The sequence below is a fragment of the Protomyctophum parallelum genome, assembly GCF_964188405.1.
Source record: "Protomyctophum parallelum genome assembly, chromosome: 17".
In the NCBI taxonomy this organism is placed as follows: Eukaryota; Metazoa; Chordata; class Actinopteri; order Myctophiformes; family Myctophidae; genus Protomyctophum; species Protomyctophum parallelum.
The window spans coordinates 27,600,105-27,618,471 of NC_139719.1; the positions used below are offsets into that span (position 1 = coordinate 27,600,105).

General features: G+C 42.6%; 1 protein-coding gene across 1 annotated transcript; it reads right to left on the minus strand.

Annotated features, from left to right (window-relative positions):
- Positions 1 to 19: 19 nt before the first annotated feature.
- Positions 20 to 18,111, minus strand: LOC310874339 (myosin light chain kinase, smooth muscle-like). Its single transcript, XM_083787110.1, has 16 exons — positions 18,073 to 18,111; positions 12,581 to 12,655; positions 11,911 to 12,082; positions 9,532 to 9,567; positions 8,644 to 8,774; positions 7,370 to 7,526; positions 6,021 to 6,332; positions 5,778 to 5,874; positions 5,326 to 5,529; positions 4,801 to 5,018; positions 4,464 to 4,587; positions 3,571 to 3,723; positions 3,132 to 3,261; positions 2,860 to 2,941; positions 2,109 to 2,249; positions 20 to 1,510 (listed from the first exon to the last, which is right to left on the minus strand). The coding sequence occupies exons 1-16, from the start codon at positions 18,076 to 18,078 to the stop codon at positions 1,305 to 1,307; spliced, it is 2,244 nt and encodes a 747-aa protein (XP_083643236.1). The 5' UTR covers positions 18,079 to 18,111; the 3' UTR covers positions 20 to 1,304.
- Positions 18,112 to 18,367: the final 256 nt, after the last annotated feature.

An 18,367-nucleotide genomic window follows, 5' to 3' on the forward strand; every position in this document is an offset into this window, starting at 1 on the left:
ATATTTTATTTTTAAGTTGTATATGGAAAAACAAAGTGGTGGCTCCAAAACCAGCTTCATCATACCGCAAAGCATTTATGGAAGTATAGAAATAGCAGAAAACAAAAATACATTTAAAAGTAGTATTAACATGACATACATTTTAAAGACATGGTCAGACTCAGTATATAAACAATATTCAGTAAGTGAAGTAATAACCATTGAATTGTGAAGTGCATTGACCATTACAATATGTTTCACAGCTTTTACTGGAGTATCAGCTTCCCCAGCCCCAGTCTATGTGAAAGTTATTGGGTAACAAATAATACATTCAAAAGTACTTAGGTATGTAGGTAGAGTGATTAGAGAATACTAGTCATAATATACAGTACACATTCCCAAGAAAGTGAAAAGTTGGAGTTTATACTTTGTTGACAAATGTGTCCAGAACTAAAAATGAGCAGAAACCTCAGTAACTGGTGTTGCTTTACAAGCAGACCAATAGTTCCACAGGTTAATCTGTTGCAACCAGACCATTCACTCCTATTGTTAAACATTATCTCTACCTGCCATAGAGTAGCTGATTACCATGAGCTAATCTGTTCTAGAAGACAAGGTTTAACATTCAGTCTATTTTTCCATGTAATATTAGCAACACATACATTTAAGTTAAACATTTATTTTTAACCATAAAATACAATTGTGGGCTGTGGTTAAACCCCATATAAATTACTTGGTTGACAAGGGTCCCCCATGGCAGTTTTTTCTGCACCAAATCTCTTCACCGAAAATCAGACAAGCCTGCAGTACAATCTACAAGCTATGCAGTACGCTGTGAGCTTGTAGATCTGGTATTTGTCAAACATTCCCCACTAGAATCGGGGTGCTGTGGTTCACGTGGTTAAACAAAGCAGAACCCATTGTGCTCTTGTGCGTGTGTAACTGAAAATATAATAACATTCATCACCTGCTAAAGACAAAGTGCTCCATTTAACTGGTGAATAAAGAATAGGAATTTATGTGAATGTGTTGCAACCTTATGATTGGATTTTTTTTATTTAATTATATCAAAGCCAGGCAGCCAATGCTGTGTTTATGCTCACAACCTATCCCAGCCCAACTTAAAATATAATGGTCAGTTTTAATGAAGAGAAACATTCTAAACTGATGAGGTTCATACACAAATATTGAATAAAAGGGTCTGCATGAAATAATTAGCCCATGAACAGATGAAATAATGTCCACACACTGAAATTAAAGCCCCTTCCAGTGAGTGGACATGTTTTTAAGATTTATAAACTAAATTCCTTCCTCTCGCTTATTCCTTACAACCCCACGGTCAGTTTTGCAGAGCACAGCGCCTCCCCGAGGCCGTTGGTGGCCCTGCACTCATAAACTCCAGAGTCGGCAGGTATCAGATCGGAGAGAACCAGAGAGCAGAGTCCGTCCTTGAGGCGCTCCACGGTCACCCTGGACGACTGTTCCACTGGGTCCTTGTTCTGGAGCCACTGCACCTGTGGTTCTGGGTAGCCTAGAGGTTCACACAATGACAAAATGCACTGAGCAGGAGATGTACTCCAAGAGAATCACCTGTGTCAGCTTTCTGGGTCTAAATTGCCGCAGAGTTGCGAATGCAGTGTATTTGGTATTTAGTATTTCCCTCTACACCAAATCTCTTTGCTGAAAATAGCCAATCTACTGCTCTTGTTTTCACCACGTTCAGCCAAGAATAGGGATGCTAATCATGCTACAGTCTCAAGAGGTTAAGAATAGACTACGGTACCTAAAAAAACCTGTCTCAACTTTGTTAGAGGCTAGAGAGCTGACCTGTCATGCATCAGTTTGCCTCTGATACAGTAGAGTACACTGTTTTAACTGTGAACACCGTGGCCTTTGGAGTACAATGTTATCCGTCGGCTCAGATTTCCAGAATTGAGACAATTCTAGATGTACATGGTGGCATTTTACCCCGTCAGCCTAACAGAACTGAAACGATGCATTTTACCCAGCCAGCACAACAGAGATTGAGACCATCATTTAGTTGTATAAGCCTATTTCTTCAAATACCCTAGCTGAGACAAAATTGTCTCTAGAATAATATGCTAATACGATGCTGCTTGGGATCCTACCCTGGATTAGACATGTTAGCCGGGCAGTATCTCCCTCAGGCAGGTTGGTGTCTTTCAGCGGCTGCAGGAAGAGAGGTTCACTCTGAAACTGCTCCCCCAGTGACTGTATGGCTTTCTCTGCCTCTGGGCTCCAGCCCGTCTCTGAGCAACACATAGTTTGACGATTACAAGAAAACACTTTACTGGTGACAAAATTGAGTGGCACAATGAAATATACCAGTTGACATGTACAGTACACAGCTGAGCCCTGAGGTCAAGAAGGACATTACAGTGTGTGCGGGTGAGGGGTCCAGAATGATTCCGTTAGACAGGGGCTCTTGGACATGCCAGAGATGCCATGTATGGTTGATGGTGAGAAAGGTGCACTGTGTGTAGAGCCTTGCAACTTGTTGGCAGTAAAAACAACTCACAGAGAGCTGAGTTTACAAGTGACACCATTCCTATAACCTGAAGGGTGTGTGTTTAAGACATCAATCCTATAGCTATGACGTGATGGGTGTTTCCCATTACCCAGAGGGACAGGCACATTATAATTGGCACTTTGGATGTTAAACAACTGCTAGACCACAAAGTAAAGATCAAGTAGTACAATATGTTTGTTTTGTTACTTCAAGGGGGATACATTTTGCTTATTTAAGCTAAGAATGCTACAAAAGAAAAAGAACAATAATGTCAGCTTTAATATTTGGGGTCCCAGGAGACACAGTTTCAGAGGGACGTGTGTGTGTGTGTGTGTGTGTGTGTGTTTTACCCTCTGAAGGACTGCCAGGTTCCTCTGATTTGCTAGTTAGGTTAGTCATCCGCTTTAGGGCCAGGACAGCCTTGCCGGCTTTCTATAATAAGAGAATGTAAAAACATTGAGAGAGTCTGTAAATGACAATTCTTAAGGTAAGGGCTCCACTGATATTAATTTTCAGTGTTTATATACATTTTGTTTCACTCGTAAAATAATTATTTTTCTATTGGGAGCTACACTGCGCGGTCTGCAGACTTCCACTCCTTTCCTCTGCGTGTGTGCGTTACCTTCCACTTGCGCTTGGCCAGGAATCTTCTTATCTTGTCCTTGTTGAGGGACTTGGTGGGCCTGCGGTTCAGAGGGGTGAAAGAGACCATCCATGGGTGGGCCAACGCCTCGTCACAGGACAGCCTGGACCTGGAGCACCACAGTGGAACACATGGTGGGAGTCATTATTATTATTTAGGACGAATGCAAACCTGGTTTTTCTGCTTCTGTGTTTACATTTTACTCAGTGCCACATTTCTGCTGCTATGATGTTACTAACACAGTTGTGCATTTCCATGATCTCACCAGTGTCGGGACATTCATTGACATGGTGGTACAGGTCTTTTAGTGCTAATTAGGTGGGTGGCTCAATTCAGCTGGACAGATTGCAAATCCACAATAATAAATCAGCAGTAGTAGTGTGGAGATAATGTAGAAAATTCACTTTGAGAGTCAAACCTGGGGTCTTTCTTCAGCAGGGAGCCGATGAAGTCCTTCGCCTCTACAGAGATGTCCTCAAAGCTTTCCTCATCAAACTCATAAGTGCCAGATGTCACCAGTGCCAGTGTCTCTGCATCACTGTTCCCCTGGAATGGAGACTCACCACTTAGCCTGCGTATGAGAAAAACGTACGAGTCAAAACGCATGGAATGTTGTGTGGCATCTGGTGCTGTTGCAATACCACAGAAACGGACACAAAGCTGACAACTAATGATAAGGTACAGTCTATATGATTGTAGCTACAGGACACCAATACAAGTAGAAATGTATAGGCAATTGAACATATTTATCCATATTGTCTGTCTGTTTTAGATTTAATTAAGACCACAGCATAATAAAGCTAAAGGAGGATGATAAATGTGCATCACAGGTTATATGAATCCAATGCATCTTGAAATTGCTTAATACATTTAGACAGCAGTTAAAACAAAAGCTTATAAAAAAACAGCACGTTAGAAATTATATGATACATCACTTAACTGATCTGTTTTTGATTAATTATTTCAAATGCTACTACATTTATTTTAAGACACTGAACATGGATAGAGTAATGCATGAAGGAGGTGTGTCAGACAGCACATAAATACTTTTATGTAGCTGTGTATTACAAACAGATCTGTCATATTAAATTATACATTACATACAAAATATAATCTTTTTGTCATAACCTAACCTGGCATATTGATTTGGTGTAGAAGTCAAATGTCTTTGTAAGAATATGGTTCCACTGCAAGTGTCGTTAATGGCTACAAACACCAGCAGGTGGCGATAAAGAACAATGCTTTTAGAGACAAAGTTATTTAGCACAGCTTTGTATTTTTACTGTGACAAAAGTTTGAGGGTTTACTTACAGAATAAAACAGATAACTCCAACACTCCACAAGTCAGACTCCAAACCAACAGGCTCATAGTTAATGACCTCAGGAGCCACAAACTCTGGGGTCCCCTGCATGCAGGTCAAGGTTTTACCAGGTTCTGGAAGAAGGGGACAATGTAGTATAAATGTATTAAATATAATATAACTAAAATTTATATATTTCCCAAAGACTTTACAGGGAGGAAAAAAAAAACTACTTTCAAGAAAAACCAAAGAAAAGCTTATAGAGTCAAATATGATACACATAGTACGTATACGTACACACAATATGTAATGTCCCAGCCACAACACAAAGAGTATAGCCTACTAACCCAGTTTCCTAGCCAAGCCGAAGTCGATGATCTTGATGCGTGTTCCGGTGGTGTCCACACAGACGATGTTCTCCGGCTTGAGGTCCATGTGGACGATGTTCTGCTTGTGGACATACTGCATGCCCTCCAGAATCTGCTGCATGTAGCGCGCACTGGTGGGCTCCGTGTGCTCAAAGTCGTCATCAAGGATGCGTTCGAACAGCTCCCCGCCCGCGATGCTGGACGCACACAACATACACACAGACACACAGGACAAATGCTGTGAGTGTCATCTTGGTTATCTGCATGGTTATTTAATTACTTTAGAGCAGTGGTTCAAGGACCGCCAAATTAATATTTGGCCGCAGCAAATTTATCTTAAAAATATTTTGTGTCAACTGATCCCTGTAATGTTCCAAAGATCTTTTGAAAATAGGCCTAGCTTTTTTTGTGAACCAGAAATGTCTACAGTGTAATTAACGCACTCCCATTATGAAGCCTTTCTCTGTTGGAGGTGGTCTCTGTTCCTCTTAGATATATACTCACAACTCCATGACCATGACCATCTCAGTGCGAGTGTCGTACGCTGCCAGACACTGGCACAGTTTGGGGTGATGGAGAGAGTTCATCAGCTCCATCTCCTGGCGTGCCTCCAACCTGTCCTTGGAGGTGCGGCCTCGGTAGAACTTCCCTGCACTCACCTGGCCGGTCTCCTTGTGGGACAGTCTGAACACCTGGCCAAACTTCCCTCTGGAATCATACAAAAAGAGCACAAGTAAGGCATCCTGGACGCTCCACTGAAACCTGCAACTCTAGGGACTTCCCTGTGAAGTCTGTGTTATTGTTATGTCTATGCTGCATGACTGTGTTACTGTGTTGCACCTCCCTGTAGTTTCACCTATCATCCATCAATGAGGCGTTGGAAACCACTAATTCAGTCCCTTAGCTACAGCTACATGTAAACATTTGAGACGTTCACCTGCACAATCCGTACTTACGTTCCCAGCTTCTCGTGCACATTGTAGTGGTCCTTGACGTTGTGTGTGGTGTCAATGGTTATTGTCACATATGACTGGATCTCCTCTTTCTGCTCTCCTGCATAAGAATATTATCGTTATCATCAATGTCTGAACACAAATTCAATCTCCAATTAATTAATACCCTCACTTAAACTGTTCAACCTGCACTGCACGTTCTCTTTTTCTTTCCTTTTTTAATTTTTTTTAAGAAAGATCACCAACCTGCATTGGACATGTTGACACAGGCAGACTCCTCACTTGGCTCACCGACCCCCGCAGCGTTGAAGGCCCTGACCCGGAAGCGGTACTTCCCCTGAGGATCCAGCCCTGAGCGGACCTGATATGAAGTGTTCTTGCAGTGAGCGGTGACTTCTGTCCAGCTCCCGGCCTCGTCGGTACCGGCGTCCTTCATCTCCACTACATAGCCCAAGATGGCGCTGCCTCCGTCGAAGCCGGGACCCGACCAGGATAAGACCAGAGAGTCAGTGGACTGCTGGGAGACAACAGGGTGGGATGCAGGAGGGGTGGGACGGTCTGAGGAGAAGTCATGGTTTAGTTTGGATGCACATTGCACACATACTCAAAACATATCCAAAAACAAGCCCAGAATTAGCCCAGAGCCCCAGACAATAGTTAGTCAATAAAGTATAGAGTTTTATGTTTAAACAATTTAAAGACATGACAATACTAACTTTACACAATCTTAGACGTACGAGTTGACTAGTTTTAAATTTTTACTTAGTTTTGACCTAATTTATACAAGCTGGATAGGGTAGGATCAAGAATCAAAATATCAGGATCGGAATGAGTCTGTTACCTTTGTGATCCTAAAATTAGGACCAGTTAAACAAACCAGGTACACTACAGTATAGCATTTTCAGTGCAATTCTATTTGGGATTCGTTATCATTTATTTTTTCAAATTGTTGTTTTTTCTGCTAGTGCTACTTTACATACTACCGTACTGTAATGTATGTTGTGGATGATTCAAGTTAACTTAGTATTTTCTCAAAATCTCTGCAGTGCATTACATATAAAACATATGTAAACTGCAGCAAATATGTTCAATATACAGTACATAGGCTACTAATAATAACCAAATGTCAATAACTTATATTTTTGCCGATATTTATATTTCGAGTGTGTTCATGTGTACCATTAGAGATAACATACTGGGCCTAACAGTACATTCCTACATTCCATCCAACGTATGTCTGGACAGGCATTTTCTGTTGATGGAGTGTGACCATGATTGGTACAGTATGAGGAGAAACACTATTTCTTTCAGATGTATGGGAAGATGAGAGAAGACCAGGATAAAGAGAGACAGCCGGAGTACCCTTCGTGACCTGCCAGCCGGTCTCATCTCAGCTCATAGTTTCGGTACAGTTAACTCTTCATTTTGCTTTTTCTGTAACAAATGTTCTGCATTGCTGAATGGTTACCCATTTGTTGTTTTGGATCGTCCTTGACGTCTTCAGAAATAGGTGCGCCGCCAGGTTGGAATAGTTTAACAGGTCATAGTTATGTAATTATGTATGGGGTATCCCTTTTGGGGACCACAGGTCTCACCTATGACATTGAGGGAGACCGTTTGCTGGGCGGAGCCCCTTCGGTTTCGCACCACGACGGTGTAGGAGCCTGTGTCTTCTGGACATGCCTGGCTGATCTCCACACTGCTCTCTGTCCCACTGCTGCTGACACGTGTCCGAGGACCGTCCACCACCACCTGCAGATGGAAGACACCCAATATGGGCTCAATGCACACAGAATAACTCTTCCTATACTTCCGGGCCGCTTCCCTACTTCCTTCGCAGGCGTTACCGATGATACTAATTAAGGCTCTGTTCCATTTGGTGTGCAGTGGTTCTCAAACTTTTTAATTTCAAGGAACCCCATAACTCTGAGTGTACAAATGGCAAATGGACGGTCCATTTGTACACTCTCAGAGTTACACACCCGTACGGCGCCATTTGGAACCCACTCAAGCTCATTTTGAGACCCACTGGGGTAGCACTGGGTGTTTTCTGCATGTGCCACTTCCTCTCAGTAAAACTCCTCTCTGTCAGGTGAATAGAAGCAGCCTTGACATCATCACGCGTATCAGAGGAGACTTGTGGATGTCTGTGCTCTGCTCACTAGAACACACTGGAATGTGGAATGGGCTCCATGCACTCACACCATTTTGGAAAGAACTTTGGGCCCCTTCCCTTATACTTCCTTCACAGGCTCCAACAGTCATTAGACCGACAACCTACCTCTATCCCTAACCGCAAGCACGGGAGCAGAAAATGTTCGAGCGCTAGTCCGACCGTTGTTCCCGCATGTCGGACTAATGCTCCGTCGGAATTACGTAATTCTGACGGAGCATTAGTCCGACATGCGGGCTGCTTCTATTCACCTGACAGAGAGGAGTTTTACTGAGAGGAAGTGGCACATGCAGAAAACACCCAGTTCCTCCTAGTTCTATCTGCACCTCTCTGAAAAGGTAACCCTGACCAACCTGTAGAAGTCACTAGTGCAGCGATAGAGATCACCCTCCCTGCGCGGCCTTCCTCCAGCGAACACCACCAAGCTCTGTTCATATGGATGCCTGGCCAATCCAGAGGCACCGCCTCTGCAGTGGTGACTGGTGAGCAGCAGACATACCGGTATAAACGTAGACACGCCCTTTCCGTCTCTGGAGCGTATGTGCTCAAGGGAGGGCAAAACTTTCCCGAGATTCCTTGCGGAGCACCGCGGAAGCATGAGCGTGTGTCACAGAGCGCATGTTCGGGTCTGTAAGTCACGGAAAAGATGCGCTGTAAAATAGTGGACCAATAAATCAAATGAATAAAAGTGCTCACCTTGTCTCTGTTGTGAATCCAGCAGCAGGCCACCGGGACACTGCTGCTGCTGAACACACAATGGAGTCTGGCCTGGTCACCCACCCCAACCTCCACCTTCCCTGGAGGGTCCACAAACTGCACCGCTGGTCCTGAGGAATGGCAGAGACAGTGAATACGGCAGATAAGATGTTATATATTGCGCCAACCCCTTAACCCTTATCCCTAAACTTATTTGGCATTTTTTACTATTTTAATAAACCTTTTAAAATAGTTAAAATAGCTGATCTACAAGCTCACAATGTGTAGATGTAGATCGGCTAGTTGAACTATTTTAAAATGATTTTCAAAATAGTAAAAAATGGCAAGTAAGTTTAGGGATAAGGGTGGCACAAGATGGAGCCCAAAATGTTAAATGCTAAGTTGGTGTTTAATGTGATTACTGGTGGTCTTTTCTTTATACGTGTGCCGAGTATGTAAGGGTGAGAACGTTCTTGGTCACAAGAGCGGGAAGTGCTGACCAGCTGGAACTCCTTGGCGAAGTTAGGTCTTGGCGATATCTTCATCTTTACGGACAAGTTAAGAAAGCTTAAGTTGTCAGGCTTAGGTTTAGATTATCATACAGACTTGATTGAAGATTTGAAGATTTATGATCAGACAGAGAATGGTTCTGGCAAGGTGCCTTATATAAGGAGGGGATGACGTCACAACTAGGTAGGCGTGACGTCAACCCTGACAGAGTATTTACTGTAGGTAGTGGTACGCATGTACGCGCATGTGTCAACTCTGCTTCTCAACAAGGAACAAAAATGACAAGCACGTCATGTGAAATCAATTGAAATCATTTTGTTTACTTTTAGTTGGAATCCTGAGAAGCATGCATCATCAACATGATGTGGGTTCAACTACCTTTGCTGGTGGAGTTTTCTCCTTCTGAGCTGGTTTCTGTGGACAGATAAGGGTCTTCAATTTGAACAGATAAAACAGAGATCTAACCAACCACATCAAAGTAGCCATGTTTAGTTGTAATCGAAAACACTACAGCAATCCATGCTGTAGAAATGTTAAAATGCATGTTTAATGGGAGAAGCACTAAAGCAGGTATAGATACTAAATGGGAAATGAGTCAAAACTTCCTGTCAGCAAACTAGTCAATCCTGATTACTCTGCTGTCGGGGAATCCCATTGTACAATCTGTAGCCTACATAGACCCAGGGACAAATTAGCCATTGGGCCAGTGGCCCAGGGGCCCTTCGGGGAAATTGGACCGTGAGGTACTAGGTTTGATGCCCTGAAAAGGCCCTTCATTGGCTGTTAATTTTGTTAAACTTAGGTTAAAAAGATGATAAAAACACGGAAAAACACGAACGCTATGGGGGCCCTGCAAATATTACCGGCCCAGGGGCCCTCGTAGGGGTTAATCCGTCCCTGCATAGACCCAAGTGCTGCTGTCCAATCTAATGGCCAACGGTCCTGTGTTGCCTTTAGATGACACACAAACAGCCACCCAGTCCTCAGAAGCCCCCTGCTAAGGAAGACCACAGGAAGTCAACCCCTAAGCATTTCCTGTCTACACAATGGTAAGACGATGATTAACATTATGTACCATATGCATCGACTGCTCTCAATTACGTAGAAGGAAATGCAATACCAAGCAAATATAGACATGTGACATCCTTTAAACCCAGGATATTGTCATCATGTGGTTGTACTGTAGTGTACACTAAACTGGTCCTCACAGAAATATCTTCTGTGAAGCTTCAAGTCTTGACAAGATCCTACCTACCTGTCAGTATCAGGACATGTCAGTCAGAGCAAACTAACACGTGTCTGTCTGTGTCTACATTTCTCGTCTTCCATGTGAAAGGTTACCTTGATGCCTTCACAGAACAGTGTGTTTATTGGCGGCGAGGACAGACGGGCTGTGCAAAACAAATTCCATTTATACGGAAGGCAATTGTCAGGAAACTGACCAGCAGGGGTGTGCAGGGATGGGGGGTGGGAGGAATGTGGTCAAAGTTTACATGGCACTCTTACTACTCAACTTAATGAGAGCCAAATGCCAGAGGAAAAAACTTTTCTCAGAGCACTGCAGTTACAAAAACAAAAAATGTTTTATCTTTGATAATCGGATGCTTTGCAGATACTGTAGTTACACCCTAAACATACTTTGGTAGAAACATAGCCTCGGGGAACTGACTGAATGGGCAGCAGCTAATCTAATTTAAGAAAGTATTCAACCTACCGGTTTGCCCATGCAAAGTTTCTCTACTGTACAACTGTACAGTACCTGATGTACCTGATGTACCTGAGGGCCAGGATGGTCTTTGTTTTACCCTCATACAAAGGTTTTAAAAAATAATGTTTGTTTTAGAGCACTTTAAACAGACATTACCATTAAAAGTCCATAGACGTTAAAAATGCTCTAAACAAACACTAAAAAGCCTGTAGACTTGGCCCCCATATCATGATGTAATTTCGAAAGCCAGATGTTGGAGGGGCTAGCATGGCAGCACGCCCCTAAAAAAATAATCAATTTGAACACAAACCGCCCACGGTTGTCCTTGAGGGGTGGGATAACATACTCATACTCGTAATATGTACAATTGGTTTGACCAACGTCCCAGTATCTATACATAATCCTTTAACAATACTTAATCATTCTTAAGCTATGTAAGCATATCGATAACTATTCTTACCGCACCTAAGCTGTGTAAACATACAGATAAGTATACTTACTCACTCCTACGCTGTGTAAGCATATAGATACAGGTATGTTTTTCTGGCGCCATGTGCCTTTACTCTTTCATCAAGATACTGCATGCCACTGTTTCTATATCATCAAGTTTTTACTACCGGTATTCCTATCCCATCTCATCTGGCTGACTTTTGTATTAGCCATACACAACATATTCCGGTCACATAATATGGCTTGTGTAAAGTTCTACAGTGCGTTTAATAAACCTACTACATCGCATGCGATATAGGTGTCTAAATCACTACACTGATTTAGTCCCTTATTTTGATACATGATACATAATTATATGTAAACAATAGAAAGAGTTGGCTGGCAGAAGAGCTTAATTCTCAACTATGTAAATATGCATGTAAAAACATTATGATGATCACACACACACACACACACACACACACACACACACACACACACACACACACACACACACACACACACACACACACACACACACACACACACACACACACACACACACACACACACACACACGCACGCACGCACGCAGTCCACTTGCCCATCCTTCTAGTTACCTGTTGAAGGGGAGAGTCCCAGCATGCTGCCTCCAACAGGCATTTTCTCCCTGGTGTCCAGTCCGTTCTTGCTCTTCTCCGCACTCTGGGCCCTGGCGGGCATCAGGTCGAAATGGAAAGTGGACACAAATGTCTTGGAGTCGCTACTGCCCTCGTCCATCCTTAGAAGAAACTACAGCAAAACAATGGCATTGTGTCAAACAGTCACTGCAATGTCATTTGTTTTTGCCTCTCTGATCCGTTTATTCTTTTTTTCTAAACTCAGTCTCCGTTAAGGCTCCGTTGTGCCAGACATTCCCCCGTGTTTCTAGTCACACATCCTCTGAGTTGCTAACAGACAGAGCAGGGCATTCTCATTCACAGCCCACTCAACCTCGCTGCACAGCACAGGAAACAGCCAACTTTATCAGAGGGGCCAATTAGAAAGGCAGGCCTCCCAGCCCTGTCCCCCTGCGAGCAGGGAGAGACGAGCGAAACAGAGAACATGTGTGTGAAAAAGATAGAGAGATAGCAGGAAGTGTGTGTGGGAGAGAGGTGGGAGAGATGGACAGAGGACGCACACAATGAGTAAGATGAGGAATGCAATAAACCAGAGAAAACAAAACCATGAACCAAAAATTACATAAACATAGAACCGTGGTCATGCATTGGATGAAAATATTGTTCTTACCTGGAGACACTTCAAAAAGAATACTTCTGCTTTCAGCACATGGTCACTAAGCTTCACTTTGGCACCTGTCACCGTCTGCCAAGAGCCACAGTCGACACACGCTGTTTAAGTCATGTACACAAGTCACAACAGGAGACTGACATCCCGGTAGATATACGTATGACCTCCCAGGAATCAAGACGAACAAGTAAGGCAACTTTGTGTTTGATTTGGCTTCTGACAAAATGAGGAAAGTACTAATGGCGTCAACTTCAATACAAAAATCTGGTCAAGACCAAGGGTTTATTTTCTTAGAGGTATATAACCATGTGGTCATGAAAGGTTACACTACAAGACACATTTTTTTATTTAATACCATTGCTGGTATTGCATTCATTATGGCTTGGGTGTGGCTCTAAGGTGTGTTAGGTGACCTTTTGTTCTACTGTATGTACAGTAATCCCTTTGTTAGCCAGAGACACTGATATTTTCTCTTCTCTTAGTGCAAACTGGGACCAGACATGCTATTGTTTATACAACAATATCCTTCTGTGAACAGACTGTTCAGAGAAGGATGTGAATACTCTGTACCATATGTCACTCATTTATTAACTTCTGCCAATTGAGTTATTTTCTTGCTTTGGTTTAAGGAAGAAAAAATGTGAGGGGGATTCCCAGTTATGGGACCAATAGAAACGGCAATGCACCATATCAATCAATCACATTTCTGTGTTCATTAGCCAATGTATCAATCTGTGCTGTACAAACATCACCCATAGGTAGATGGTAGCCGCAATTTTAATGGGTTGAACTTGAATCTAGACAACACCAGCCACTGACAGTCCATACATCCAAACAGAAAAGTCTTATGATAGTATTACATCATATTAAACTCACCAACATAGCAGCAGCTGTATGAAAAGCTTGAATTACCATCTATCTGCAAAGTGTTTGTTTCATAAAAATCCACCGTTATGAGTTACTTTCCGTCAAGAAATTCTGTGCAGGTCATTTTGTGTCGAGTTTGGAAGCGCTCATTTTCAATAACACAACCTCCTGCCATTTCAAAACAGGTGGTACACAGGGGCCGTTGAGTGATTTCCAACGAGCGCTTCCAAACTCGAACACTTAGCTCATAAAATGTCTACAGTGGATTTTTATGAAACAAACACTTTGCAGGTAGAAGATAATTCAAGCTTTTCGTACAGCTGCAATCTAGTGTTGCAAATTGCGGCTATAGTAGATGGAAGCTGCACTGGCAATTAAAGTGACAATTAACCTTTACAATACATTATGCCACATTGTATGGCTTACATAAAAGTGGTAGGAAATGTGTACTTTTGAAAATGATTAGCTATGCAAACAAAAACGTCTGGGTTTCCGAGGCTATGCAAACAAAGATCAAATGCTTCCCATGATTTCTCATGTGGTAGCCTACTTGGCTACAACACAAACATAATGACTGCTCCTCTGGAGGATACAATAATAGCAAAATAATATGTTAAATTATTACACCCCATTTTGGCCGGGGAGTGGACACATTTCACTCAAAGGCGGGCAGTGGGAGTACATGAGGGAGAACAGAGTGCGCCAGGGCTTAGTACACTAAATGGTCCCATATGTTGGGAGCTCTGAAGATGCTGGTACACATACAGTACAGTTCACTTGGGCCTACAAAATGTTCCCCGGATTGAAACAACATGGTGATTAATGGAGCCTCCAACGATAAAAGGCCAATTATTTACAGCATTCCACTTACCTCGAATCTTCGATGTGAAGTAAACTCACATTTTGTTGAATACATAACCAGCTCCTAAAACACTACAAATTTTACAATAATGGAAGAAGAACAAACAAACCAGTGCTTTGGTTTCAATATTTTGTACGGTATAGCCTAGGGGAGCAGTGCTCTTTAGAAAACATATAGGCCTAGCCAACTCAAAGAGAAAATCAAGTCAAACAGGCATCTCTTTCCTTACAAAATGCCTAAAGGTTAAATTAGTGTGCAAATGTGTTGCAGCTGTGGCCTTCATCAGGGTGCAACATGTGCATGCACGCACGTGTGTTTTTGTTTAATGACTGCATGTCTAACCTAGGGGTTTTCAACTGGTGGTCTGTGAAAGTGCAGATTGTTTTCTGTGGTCATTTGAGGAGGCTCAAGTAAACCAAGACAAAACTGCTTTAAGGTCAACCACACCAATGTAACTCCTTGCAACTCAATGAGTTGCATTGGTGTGGTTGACCTGAAAACAGCTTGTCCCAAGGAGTTGCAACTGGTGTGGTTTGGGCTTAAAGGTATATTCAGTGATTTCACTTAATTCAAATATCACTTATTTTTTTGTTTTGTTGTGATAATCCTCCCTACTATAGAGTGTGCTGGCCATATAAGGAGTTCCTCCCTGTCCCCAGTTAACCCCTGGGGGTCAAAAAACCTTAGGTTTCGTTTTTGACTCTCTATCCTGATTGGACGAAAGGCTGGGTCCCACAGCCAAAAACGAAACCTACGGTTTTTTGAGTGAAATCACTGAATATACCTTTAAAGCTCCAACTAGTTTAACTACCACAGAAGGGGAACAGGATTTCTCATAAACATCTTGTGTTGCTACAGTACATACATAGCAGTCAATCTATATCATTGTCTCAAGCACTGAACCCTGCCAATGCTTGTCACCTGCATGTTCAATATACTGTAAGTGCAGGAGGTGCAGTTCGAACTTAATGAGGAACTGACAGCACTTTGTGACATTACTTGACAGTTTTTGCAATTATTAGTAGTGTGGTTGTCTGCTGCAATGCTGTAGGCAATTTGGTACATGTAATGGTCAAAAGCAAACACAAATTATTAACATAACCAGTATTAACCACTTCAACATTTCAAGTTCAAATAAACTATATGAAAATAATACTGTAATTAGTCACTGACAACCAGAATAATTAATTATCTTCATCCTCGTCAAACAGGAACCAACAGAAAAGGCAAATTAAGTTCTCTCTCTCTCTCTCTCTCTCTCTCTCTCTCTCTCTCTCTCTCTCTCTCTCTCTCTGGTACACACACAGATCAGGAACTCACATTTCTGAGGCACAACAGGAAAGGCAAAGACCCCCCCTCTCTCTCTCTGGCTGGCATTCTAACTATGGTAATCGTTTTGCATCCTGTTCCCAACAACGCCTTCAGAGTTAATAGAGCAGTAAGTTACATATGATGTGGGCAACCCTGATGAAGGCAGCTTAGAATAGATGCAAACATTGGTTTTCTTTGCATCGGAGCTAGGGGAGTCCAGCTACATTTATATATAGCGGCGCCCGTTGGGCACTGGCCTACTTGGAACGATGCAAGTTGAAAATGCATGCCTCACCCAGTTATTATGTCCGTGTCCCTTTTATGCCTATTATATGGAGTTCTTTGTCAGGCATGCTCAAATATGGAGTCTATGCAGATGTCAGAACATAATTGTGATGGCAAAGCTATGCAATACCCGTTATACCCGTGTCAGAGTACCCGTTCCACCCAACTGTCTGTGTCCCTTTTATGCCCATATATGGAGATTCCAGTATCTGTCTCTCTGTGTCCCTTTATTCCTATATATGGAGTTCTGTGTCAGGCATGCCCAATATGTGTGTGTTGTCAGAACAGGCCAGCCCAATAATGAGCCTGGGCAGGGGCTCTGTCCAGAGCTCGGGCAGAGGCCTTTTGTGGCGGTTCTGGACAACCATGGGTCCGACCGACTTGACACCGGGCACTGCACTCCCTGCGGGGGTGTGGAATGCGTGTGTCGAATTTGAATTACAGACATACGTACGTGCAGAGACTTGGTGCATTTATAGATAGATTTGTTTGTGAGCACATCATTAAAAGTAGTAATTAAAGTAGTAATTCAATTCCATCAAGCTTTAATGTTTGAATTTAAATCTTTGTCACATGCATAGTGTTTTCCATTTGGAAATCACTTATTAATGGTCAGACTCACAATATAGGTAGGGTTATCATGGGAGATACACATTTTGAATAGCTGGAAGTTCTCCCCATGCTCATTTGAATAAGAAATGGCTCAGTAGTATGTTAACCAAAAGTCTTTCTCCCATCATCTAACAACTACCATATTCAATGTATCTTGGGTAGTGCACATAACTACTTAAAACCTATGCACACTGTTGACTGAGGTCTCCCAGGGGTCTGTACTTTCCCCCTCTACACCGCCGAATCCCTTTAATTTTCAGTGAACATTAGCCTACTTTCACCAAATGTCATATATTATGGCATGGCCAGATTATAATCACAAATAAACCACAAAGTCTGTGACACGATGACAGTGTAGTTAGTAGCAACAGGACATTATTACAAAATTAGCTTGAATGCTCAACTGTCCAGACCACACCATACATTCCAACAGTGCCCTCCTCTGGTTGTACTGTACTGGTTACATTACATACTGGTTACATGACTACATTGTAGATTATGGTGAAATCTAAAACTGTGTGTGTGTGTGTGTGTGTGTGTGTGTGTGTGTGTGTGTGTGTGTGTGTGTGTGTGTGTGTGTGTGTGTGTGTGTGTGTGTGTGTGTGTGTGTGTGTGTGTGTGTGTGTGTGTGTGTGTGTGTGTGTGTGTGTGTGTGTGTGTGTGTGTGTGTGTGTGTGTGTGTGTGTGTGTGTGTGCGTGCGTGCGTGTGTGCCGCGCACAGCGGGAAAAAGGCAGACACGCAGTACATACGACTCCAGGGGAAGGAAGTCATTTAGAAGTCTTAGTAATGGCAGTCAATGGAGTGTGGAGCATGTTCACTTTGGAGTTACAGTGCTTGCCGACATACAGCACAGTTTCAACACAACATTCTCTATCACCTGATGAATAATAAGACAAAGCTTTTGATTCAATACACCTTTGGCTCAAGACCCAAAAGAGTAGAATACATGCCTCTGCCATGCAATTGTCAAGATACGTTATTTCCACCTATGAGTTGTGAAATGTTGCCATTGCCCTTGATTGCACTCATGTCCTGGACCCAAAGGTCAATGAATCTCTTTGGGAAGCCCAAATATCAATCCCACAAAATGTCATGAAATTCAGTTCCGGATATTAACCGTGCTTGTGACCTTGACCTTTTGACCTTCTACTTCCAAAGATAATCCAATTATCCATGACGCACAATTGATCATTCCCAAGTTTCATGAAACTAATCTGTTCTTGAGTTATTCCGTTATTTTGCTCTTGAAAACATAAGAGCAAAACATTAATTAACCACTTAAACACATCCCTTTTTATCTACACCAAATCTCTTTGCTGAAAATGGCAGATAGTCATGTTATAGGCTCAAAACATGCATTGTGAGCTTGTACACGTCCCATTTTCGCAGAATGTTTGCCTACCGTACTTTGACATTCCCAGTGTATAGGGTCACTAGGGTTCATGTGATAAAAAAGGCATAAATATCTGAATTCCTGTTCTTTCTTTTCACCGCGTCCACACTGACTGTAAACTCTGGGCAAAGCAATGTGATCGGTTTACACATGTACGGTACATGCATCCGCTGATTTATAGTGGGGGACAGCAACAAATAAATCCCCACCGCCAGCCAGGAGCTAAATCACTCAGTCTGTCGCATAAAGAATTCATTGTGGCCAAGTGTTCTGCGTCACGTTGGATGGCAGGACAAGGAGAATATAGCCTGCATGATGACAGACTTATCAAGTTTGCATGGGGATAAGTCATTTACATGCACATGACGGGTCAATGCTTCTATACGCTCGTAAAAAGTCAGTTTTTTTGTGGAACCATATCGGTCTTTTCTAATTTGCATGGAAAACTATTCAGGC

What these genes read in the sequence shown, in the direction of transcription:
- LOC310874339 (XM_083787110.1), bottom strand. An exon ending in GGGACTCTCCCCTTCAACAG is followed by an intron (nt 9,568 to 11,910) that starts GTAACTAGAAGG and finishes ATCTGTCCACAG; the next exon opens with AAACCAGCTCAGAAGGAGAA. An exon ending in GGAGTTATCTGTTTTATTCT is followed by an intron (nt 3,724 to 4,463) that starts GTAAGTAAACCC and finishes TCTCATACGCAG; the next exon opens with GCTAAGTGGTGAGTCTCCAT.